This window comes from Lontra canadensis, unplaced genomic scaffold (assembly GCF_010015895.1).
Source record: "Lontra canadensis isolate GAN:19392208 unplaced genomic scaffold, GSC_riverotter_1.0 scaffold35, whole genome shotgun sequence".
NCBI lineage: Eukaryota > Metazoa > Chordata > Mammalia > Carnivora > Mustelidae > Lontra > Lontra canadensis.
The window spans coordinates 11,164,845-11,175,319 of NW_022631029.1; the positions used below are offsets into that span (position 1 = coordinate 11,164,845).

At 46.6% G+C, this 10,475-nt stretch overlaps 1 protein-coding gene and 1 long non-coding RNA gene across 3 annotated transcripts in view; both read right to left on the reverse strand.

The window, feature by feature from the left end:
- Positions 1-242: 242 nt before the first annotated feature.
- The window catches only part of DCP1A (decapping mRNA 1A), a 54,417-nt gene continuing 44,184 nt past the window's right edge, over positions 243-10,475 (reverse strand). For both annotated transcript variants that reach the window (XM_032868306.1, XM_032868307.1), the window contains 4 exons: positions 4,618-5,370; positions 2,556-2,621; positions 875-1,093; positions 243-562 (listed from right to left, as the gene is read on the reverse strand). In XM_032868306.1, coding sequence (XP_032724197.1) covers positions 482-562; positions 875-1,093; positions 2,556-2,621; positions 4,618-5,370 — 1,119 coding nt within the window. In that variant the 3' untranslated portion in view covers positions 243-481. The remainder of the gene's footprint in view (positions 563-874; positions 1,094-2,555; positions 2,622-4,617; positions 5,371-10,475) is intronic.
- LOC116873977 overlaps positions 6,538-10,475 on the reverse strand; it is a 7,643-nt gene continuing 3,705 nt past the window's right edge. Inside the window, exons 2-3 of the long non-coding RNA XR_004383917.1 lie at positions 9,948-9,950; positions 6,538-6,556 (exon numbers count right to left, since the gene is read on the reverse strand). This is a non-coding gene — a long non-coding RNA (uncharacterized LOC116873977). The remainder of the gene's footprint in view (positions 6,557-9,947; positions 9,951-10,475) is intronic.

Here is a 10,475-nt window from a genome sequence, read left to right on the forward strand (position 1 = left end):
GCACAGAGCTGACTTCTGCTCTGATCAGAACTTGACATCAGCCTAAGGCTCAAACTCAAACTTCTGGGAGGGAGGAGCAGGGGAAGGGGCACGGGCTGGGCTGAACTCTGCTGCAAGGCTGGTGACCCCTCCTCCCTAAGACCTTGAGAGTGAAAGCAAGCTGAAAACCAGACTCCTCATTTCACATCCTTTCTTAGAGCTGATGAAAACACCCACACAACTTAACACAATGAATTTTTTTCTTTTCTTTCTTTTTTTTTTTTTTTTTTTTTGTCAAAACAAAGGTCTGCTGGTGATGCTTCACAGTGAAACCTCCATTATCACTGAGAACGTCACTTGGAAAACATTCTTAAGGAATGAGTCTCTTTCTCATAGGCTCAATTTCAGGATTCTCAAAACTCAATGTTCTGTTTAGAAGTTTCCATGATGAGGCCTATTTGTTTGAGGTCGACATTCTGCCTTCGGATTTATTCTGCTCCAGTCATAAGTTGTGGTTGTCTTTGTTCTTGGTCAGAACCTGCAAGTAGACTTCGTGAAGCGTACTGAGGAAGCTGGAATCATTCTGGAAGAGATGGGAATGATTCGTTTACCTCAGCAGAACTTACTTCCTTGACAAAAGCTTAGGAAAAAAGCTGTATAAATGATGTATAACTAATTACCCAAGGAATCCCACAACCCAGAGGCAACCGTAATCAATATTTTGGAATTCACTCAGAAACTTTTCCATTGGGAGTGTATGCTCAGAAAGAGAGAAACGTTAGTTCTGGCTAGTCTCGAATTTACGTTATGAACTGATTTTCTAAGAAGAACTCATACGTTCTTTAATATTGAAGACAAGAATTTACAGACTCAACTGCTGGGATGGCCTGCATACCTTTATTAGATGTATTAACGTATCCTGGAGCTGAGACTTGCTGAGAATAATGGAAGGCTTTCTCTGATTTTCTGATGTTCCAACAGTCAGCGGAGAAGGGGCACTTGCTTTCCTTTCGAGGTCTGCAGATCTTGTAACCGTCTGCTGGAAAACACTTGGGGACAACAGGACCGAAGACACTGCCATGGTTGTTGCAGTAACCAGTGTGGGGCCTGTGACCTGCAGGCGAACAATGGTCATGAATGAGGCTTGTTAGCTAAAGGGTGAAGGGTCCATTTATTGGGAAGCCAAGTCTGATCATCACAGAAAGGAAGTATGATCCCAGCGGGGTATGCACAATAATAACAAACCTATGATAAATTAAAAATGTAAAGTTTTATATGGGGAGCAGGGAAATGACTGGAGGAGGGCATGAGGGAACCTTCTGGAGTGATGGAAATGTTACATATCTTGACTGGTACCCAAGGTATGTTATGTATGCTAAAACTCGTAAAACACCTACATTTTATTATGGGTACTACATATCAACATTTTTTTTTGTTTGTTTTGCTAAAAAAAAAAAAAAAAAAAAAAAGAAGGGAAGGGTTATAGAGTGGCTCAGTTATTTGAGCGTTTAACTCTTGGTTTTGGCTCAGGTCATGATTTCGGGGTCATGAGATCGAACCCTGCCTCAGTCTCCATGCTCGGGATGGATTCTCTCTTCCTCTCCCTCTGCCCTCACCCCCACCCCCTGATAAGTAAATAACATCTTAAAAAGGAGTAAAAAAACCCAGTTACATGAAACATTAGTTTCTTTTGTAGTGTTCAATATATTTATTCTACCACCACAGGTATCAAAGACACAAATAAAACTTACACATAAAACGAACATCTACCTCCTTTCCCCAATTAGATGTACTTATACACTAACAATGGCTAACCAACAGAACACACTAAACCAGAAATAATCAGCATTTTTAGTAATTTCTGCATCTGACAGAATCAACAAGCATCTCAATTTCTCCTTCTCCTGTCACCCTCTTCGTTTATAAATAGCCACAGTGTTAAGGGTGTGGCTTCTGGGGCCTGAGCCATCCAGTCTGTTTTTGATGCTGGTGTTGCCCCCACTGACTCCCAGGTGGCAGGACAAGCTACAGGGAAGATGGGTTACCACCACCAGGCAGGAGCGGGCTGCAGTTTCAGTTCTGAGACTTGAGGCCAGGCATAAAGGCTCAAAGGTAAATGGGAAGGTAAAAGTTCAGGAACTGAAAACAATCAGCGTGCACTTCAGGGCTGGCAGGTAATGGAGGGTGGGGACAACTTTTAAAAAGTGAGGCCAGCGAGCAGAGCATGCAGGCCTGGAGCCCGAGCACGGTGGTGATTCAACCAGGCATCAGGGTCCTCGAAGGACAAAGAGTATTTCCTCCTCATGGAAACCAGGCTGACATGCTCTCAGCGGACAGCGAGCCCGCCCCCCTCTGCACAGTCAGGGAAGGCACTGTTCCAGAGACCATGACCGGAAGCCCACAGGGGCCACAGCAATTAACTCTGCTGGGGGAGCAGGGCAGCCCGGCCCAGAAGGGCACCTGAGAGGGCTCCAGGCCCGAGAGCTGCAACTTGCCACTCAAGCAACAATGTTTTACTTCATGCCCAGCGGAAAAACCTAAAGAGAATGTGTTCTTCAGAGAAAGGGAGAGCTTACCGGGATGGCACTGGGTAACACCTTAGGCTGGGCAAAGACTTCAGGATCCTGGTTTTGCTGCATAGACTGCAACGTTAAAAAGAAAAGATGAACAGACTTAGCAAGCTTCAATGAAAACTTCCCAACTACCGGGGATAAATTCACTTTAGCAGTTAAGAACAGTGCAGACACTACTAGTTCTGCCTCAACTGCAGGGCGAGGGCCCTGGGACGCCCTCCCGCCCCCTCAGTCTCCCCAAGAACAGGGCTGTGTGCAGAACCTTCAAGGCGTCTCTAAGGAAAAGAGTGGGGACATCCCACGCACGGTTTTGCTGTTGAATCTGTAGAGATGCCACATCCTGGTGGCCTGAAACCTCGATAAGGTGGCGTGAACTTTGGATAGGGGGCACTAGACAGCCTTCATCTAGAGTTACACCTCCACATGCTACATTTTATCCTTATTCATTGGGAGACAAAGAACTTCGTGTTGTAGAGCAAATACATTTAAAATTCAGTAAAGCTGGGGTTCCTGGGTGGCTCAGTGGGTTAAGCCTCTGCCTTCGGCTCAGGTCATGATCTCAGGGTCCTGGGATTGAGCCCCGCATTGGGCTCTCTGCTCAGTGGGGAGTCTGCTTCCCCCCTCTGCCTGCCTCTCTGCCTACTTGTGATCTCTGTCAAATAAATAAAATCTTAAAAAAAAAATTCAGTGGAGCCCCAGACCCTGAAGGAAATGAGAGGTAAATGCAAATGCACACGTGCGTCGGGGCCCCCGCAAGGAGGCACAGTGGAGCAGGGCGGCACTGCGGCAGTTCAGGCCGCTGGCCAGGTTTCCAGAGCAGCAGGCGCTCGGCAGGGGTGTGGTACTCATCTGTCAGAACATTCTCTCTCCGTAGACTGCACAAAACCTCAACAGAAATGGCCCGAAAGCACAGTTTCAAGATAGAACCAAAACACTGTTTTCTGTCTTTCTGTACAGGACTTCAAAAGAATGGAACAAAACTGTCCATCAACTATGAAATCACATACAATTACTATGATGGACTCTCTGTACACTATTATTTGGTGAAATCTTAAGATTCAGGGTTATTATTAAAGGGCACAGGGCTGAAATCCTGGTGACTCTCACCTGTAAACTTGCCAGCCTCATCCATCACTGAGGGACAAGCCTCTTCACACCTCACCTGCAATCGACCAACAGGTCCCACTGCTCACACTTGTGAACGAACCCGCTGGTCCATACTCCCAAAGTCAGGCCCCCACCAGCTCAAGACTGGGTAACCGCCTGGCCTCCTTCCTGACGGTGGTCCTGCTTCCGTCTTCTCCTTCCCTGTTCACCACCTCTGCTCAAAGCCCTTAGGAGGCCACCTGCCCTCCCTGGGCTCTGAGAACAAGCCTCAGATTGCGTCACATAGTTTCCAAAGCCCTGCTGACTGGCCAGTAACTTCGCCTCCAAGCTCCTTCCGCAGGAGATCCGACCACACTACAGGTCTTCATGTTTAATAAATGTTGCTCATCTCCAGGCCTCTGCACATGCTACTTTCCTTTCCTTGTCTCAAACACTCTTCTCTACCTCTAGGGAAGGTCTGATTAACTTCCGCTGAGTCTTCAGATCTCAGCTGAACATGAGCTTCACTAGGAAGCTTCACTTGATCCTGTATCTCCAAATCTGGGATACTGTTATGGCACCCCAAATGTGCCTGGCCCAAGGTGGGCACTCAGTGAATACCAAGGGAACTGGGGATGGGCCAAAGCTGGCGATAATCTGCATCTACAGTCCTGAGTCAAACGTGGACTTCTGGACTTGTGAGGCAGAAACCAACCAACCCTCTACAATGCATGCCCTGATAGGAAAACACTCGTGTGGCTTCTTGGCTTGACCAGGGCTATCTCTGGGGCAGTGGAACTGAGTCACACCAACACGTATCAGTGATCTGGCTACTCACTACAGGGCTTCTTACCTCCCGTCTTCCGGACCCAGATGTACCTAACAGCTGTCTCTTTGAAGGGACTGCGTCCTAGTTGTCACTGTCAAGGCCTCTGAAGCTTCCCCCACCAGTCAGAGCCACCCAGCCTCCTGCCAGTACCTGAAGGGGAGCAAGCACCATGTTGCTCAGGGCTGCTGAGGCTCGAGCTGCGGCAGTCTTGGAGGGAGGCTCTATGAAGCTCTCGGGTGTGGCCAGCTGGCCAGCTGCTGGGGAAAAGCTGGGTGCCACGGCTCCTTTCCCAAGAGACTGCGTCTGTATTTGGTCATGCTGTGGGGTCAACCTGAGTTTCTGGAGAAGATCCACGCTTGGGAGGGATGTACCAGCTGTGTTTGTCACGCTCAGGGGGGCCCTGAAGGGGCTCTGGGTGGCAGTCAGATTGGCATGGCTCAGCTCAGGGACTGGCTGGCTCAGGAGTGGAGACCTCTGTCTCGGCGTGGTCTTCACCGCCTGCATCATGGTGGTGTTTCGGGGTAAGCTGGGCGGAACCTGTGCTGTAGGAGCTTCTGCTGGTAAAGTGGGACTGAGCACAGGGCGCAGTGGGATGGCATAGCCTGGGGCCTGTTTGTCACCGGACTGTGTAATGGAGGCAGGAGTGATCAGCACCGGGGTAGGGACTTCAGGTGGGACTGAGTGGTGGGCAGTAGGATGGACACCCAGGTTTTCCGACTGAGGGGCTCCTCCTGACTGCTCGAAAGAAAATGGTAGGAATGAGCTGGACTCTTTCTGGGAGGCATCTCCTGGCAGCCTCTCCACTTCTTCCGAATCCAGACCCACAACAGCTGGCTGTTCCTTTGGCAAAGAGGTTCCAAATAATTCTTCCACTGTCAGATGTTTGTGTCCAGATGGAGCAGACTACAAAAAACAAATCGAAGCACCCAATGAAAGAAATCTCTTGCAAACCAGTGTAACCAAACTTCTTTCCCATCAACCAAAAGAGTTTGCAGAAGCAAGGATGGATGGAGTCTGGAACTAAGGAACCAACAAACTGAAGATGTGCTAGGGATTAAGGCCAAATCACCTCCCCACGCTGGTGGGCAGAAATCTGTATTTATAATAAAACCCAAGTTTTAGGGGCTCCTGGTATAATGTTAGAATTTACCTTTTTTCCTTGGCAAATGGATATAAGGCAAGTATCTTACCACAAAGTTAATAGGGATTAATTGCCCTATGTCAGCAATGCATATAAGGACATAGGGATCAAATGCTGAGTAAGCAACCCTCCCTTTGTTTGTATACTTCACAGCTCTTGATAAAAAGCTAGCCATTGGGGCACCTGGGTGGCTCAGTGGGTTAAAGCCTCTGCCTTCTACTCAGGTCATGATCCCAAGGTCCTGGGATCAAGCTCCACATCGGGCTCTCTGCTCCGCAGGGAGCCTGCTTCCTCCCCTCTCTCTCTCTGCCTGCCTCTCTGCCTACTTGTGATTTCTCTCTCTCTGTCAAATAAATAAAATCTTTAAAAAAAAAAAAAAAAAAGCTAGCCATTGCACCTTAGGGACTAAGTTCCAAATTTAACCATTCTGTAAATAGCAGGCCATTCCTTCCTACCACCAAATCACAGAATCCTTAGGAAAAAGCAAAGCACTTATGTCTGAAAATGTTAAAAGTTCCATCTGTTATAGTGATCTGGCTTACTGATACCACTGTAATGATCTGAAGGAGAAATATTTATGCTTTTTACTCCTGAGCTATCCTGTACCTTTACTTTAAGCAGGACGGCCATATTCACTTACCGTCTCTTTTTTTTTTCCTCTTTATCTCCAAGGTGCCAAGGCCTGTTCTGACCTGGGCCCAGAGGACACAGTAGGAGTAACAAAAAAATTCTGACTCTCAGCAGGACTTACGTTCTAGTGGGAGACTAACCTAAGTACTTTGAAAATGCTAAGCAACCTCAACATATGTTCTTTTTTTTTTTTTTCCCCCAGTAAGCGCCATGCCCAGTGTGGAGCCCAATGCGGGGCTTGAACTCACAACCCTGAGAGTTAAGACCTGTGCTGAGATCAAGAGTCAGATGTTCAACCAACTGAGCCACCCAGGCACCCTTGATATACGGTTTTATTTCTAAAGCATGTGGACTAGTTACTCAGATAAACGTTTACGTAGAAAAAGACAATTCACTGAAACACATGGCTTTCAGCACCCGAGAAGGCCTAGAAAGGCCTGGAACTACACTGCACCTGAAGCACAAGCACGAGAGCGGGAGGGCACAACATTTCTACAGGAAAAAAGCGTAGTTTTTCCTCAGGCAAATGTCTGTTTCATCCGTGTGATCAACAATTACAGGTTTCCCCAGCTATCTGCACGTGGAGTGTGCCTAGGAAATGTTCATTAAGCCAAAATGGCAGAAAGTAAAGCAGCAATTATTATTAATTCATATGGAAAATTTTTGACCATTTCTAGACCCCAGAATAATATCTTTTGCTTTTTTTTTTTTGAGATTTTATTTATTTGTGTGTGAGAGTGAGCAGCGGGGAGAGGCAGAGGCGAGGGAAAGAATCTCAAACTGATTGCTCATTGAGCGTGGAGCCCGACATGATGGATCCCATGACCCAGAGATCATGACTTGAGCTGAAACCAAGAGCTGGACACTCAACTGACTGAGCCCCCCGGTGCCCCTCTCTTTGGCTTTTCGGATACCTCAGCACACATCCTGCTAACAGACGCACAGAATACTTGGAGACAAAGCGCAGGTGCTTAAGACCCAGGGATGCCAAGTGCAGTTCCCAGGGCAGGGGCTCGGCGGGCCACTGGCTCCGCACAGGGTGTCACTGCCGCTGTGGTGGCCTGCTGCCACACAAACGCCAAATGTTATTTTTGCTTTTTACCTTTTTTCATAAAAGCAAAAATCCTCTTTGGATTTCTTTCGGTCAGCAAGGTAGGTAGGTACTGATACAGGTCTTCCCTAAAAGCAGAAGTGGCTTCATGCGAACTTCTGAACAGGGTGAGGTGGGTGGGACACCCCGATGGGGTTTAGCAGAGACCGTGGACACCACGCCGGGATGGGTGGGGTGGGGAAAGGAGGCCAGCACCCAGGACTGAGGCTGCCGGGGAACGCACTTCTGAGGGTCGGAAAGCTAAGGGAGTGCCACCGTACAGTCTCTCGCATCGCCTGCTGGGGGAGCGGCGCCAGTGCGGCTACTGGGGCTGAGGAGAACGTAGGTGGGGCGCGATAACAGTGGCGAAGATGCGGAGGCCTCCCCCAGTTGTAAAAAACTAATTTCATACCAAACCACTTCTTCTTAGAAAACATTTTTTAAAAAAGATTCTACTTATTTATTTGAGAGAGAGAAAACACAAGTGGGGTAAGGGCAGAGGGAGAAGCAGACTCCCCGCCAACCAGGGAGCCTGATGCAGGGCTCGACCCTGAGACTCCAGGATCATGACCTAAGCCAAAGGCAGACGGTTAACCAACTGAGCCACCCAGGCGCCCCGTTAGAAAACACTCAACAAACAGAATTAATGTAATATATCTTGGCAAGTTAACGTGACAAGAAGCTTTGTTTAACTGAAGGAATTGTCAAATGGCAGATTCAGACCCCCCATTAACAATGCTGTTGTGAGACTAGTAAGACTACCTTGTCACAACACTTCCTAGCACCTGAAGGGGATTTTCCAGATTCAGGATCTTGGTTCAAATACAAGGCAGCACTAACATCTATTATATACTGTGGAGGTAAAAAAGTGCGAAAGAATGTGTATGCTTTCATTTATTTATTTTTCTACTTCTGAAGAAGTTGTAGAGTTTCGGGTCTGAAATCAAAGACACCTAGGTTCAATTCCCAGCTGTTAATTGGGGAAAATGACAGTCTCTCTATTGAGTTCCCCCATCTGAAAAATGGGGACAACTGTGGCAATTACCTCACAGAGCTGCTGTGAAAATGAAATTCTCAACATGATGCCTGGTGCCCAACAAGCATTCAGTAAGTGGACGTTGGCGGTTATCATTATATGAACACCATACAGCCTTAACAGCAATCAAGATAAAGTTGTTTCCATGTTTTATGGAACATCAAATAACACATTGGGATATTAAAAATTCATCAAATCCTTCCGGAATATCATACCCGCAAAATGTAAAATAACAACACAGCATCACCTGATGGGCTATCAAGGTTGAGTTATTATAAATCACCCTGTCGTTCCCTGATGCAAGGAGTCATTAAAGATAGTTGTTTAACATTTCAAATCCATTCAGTGTAACTCAAAACAGACAGTGAATTCTCACTTGGGACACACTTCTCTGTCCAGCGCACATAACTGGAGCAGGATGCACAGGTTCCATCTCCCCAAGCGAATACTGACTTACTCACTTCTGGATCTCTGGCATTATGAAGGCCTACCAAGAAGCACAAATGTAATTCCTTTTCCCCCAATTTCTAAAAGTTACGGTAGGGGTGCCTTGGTGGCTTAGCCAGTTAAGAGTCCAACTCTTGATTTCAGCATGGGTTGTGATGTCAGAGTAGTGAGACAGAACTCTCCACCAGGCTTTGCACTCAGCAGAGAGTCTGCTTAAGATTCTCTCTCTCTGCCCTTCCCCCCACTTGAGTGCACGCTCTCTCTCTCAAATACGTAAATCTTAAAAAAAAATTATGGTAAATATATATCTACCAAAATTTAGCACTATAACCACATGGAAGTGTAGAACTCAGCGGCATTCAGGACACTCACAATGCTGTGTAACTAACCAAGATTTCTTTCCCTCATCCACAGTCCCGATAATCTCCATTCGACTTTCTGTTCCTATCAATCTGCCTACTCTGGGCACCTCGTTCAAATGCAGTCACATCATATTTGTCCTTTTGTGACCAGCTTCCTTTGCCCAGCATCGTGTCCTTGAGGTTCATTGACGCTGTAGCAGGTGTCAGAGTCTCCTTCCTTCTACAAACACTGACAAGTAACTCCATCATGTGCACATCCTACCTCTCATTTATTCATTCATCTGAGGACTGACACAAGTTGTTCCCACCTTTTTGCTATTGTGAATAATGCTTAGTCAACATTAGTCTTCATCCTTGTTTTCAATTCTTTTGGGTATATACCCAGGAATAGAACTGCTGGTTCCTATGGTAATCCCATATTTGACTTTTTGAGGAACTGCCATACTGTTTTCCAAAGCTGCCGCACCATTTTACTTCCCCACCAGTGCTGCAAGAGGGTTCCGGGTGCCCAACACTCTTGCCAGCATGCTGGCCATTTCTAGATCTTATTTGAGAAGATGACTATTCAAGTCCTTTGCCCATTTTTGAATTGGGTTAATTCTTTTTTTTTTTTTTTTAAAGATTTTGTTGATTTATTTGACAGGCAGAGATCACAAGTAGGCAGAGAGGCAGGCAGAGAGGGGGAAGGAGGCTCCCTGCTGAGCAGAAAGCCCGATGCGGGGCTCGATCCCAGGACCCTGAGATCATGACCTGAGCTGAAGGCAGAAGCTTAACCCACTGAGCCACCCAGGCACCCCTGGTTAATTCTTTTTTATACACATTATGTTTAGAACAAAATGGTCAAGACTGCTTGGCAAAAGAAGTACTTGAAAACTACACTAACTGTTATTCATTAGCACAAATTATGTAGATCTTTACCACCACGTTCTATTTCATACAGATGTATATACACACAAAAAAGTGTTTAGATAAACATACTTTGAAAAATACAGACCATATTGGGGCTATTTTGTGGAAACTTGAGTCTTTCCCAGGTAAGAATACAAATATTTTTATGCTATAAGAAAAGGATTCGGGCACCTGAGTGGCTCAGTCGGTTAACTGTCCGACTTCGGATTTTGGCTCAGGTTGTGAACTCGGGGTAGTAGGATTCAGAGCCCTGAATCAGGCTCTGTATTGAGCTTGGAGCCTGCTTGGGATTCTCTCTCTCCCTCTGCCCCGCATTCCCCCAACCCCCTGCTCATACGTGCGTGCTCTCTCTCTCTCCCTCAAAAAAAAAAAAAAAAAAAAAAAAAAAAAAAA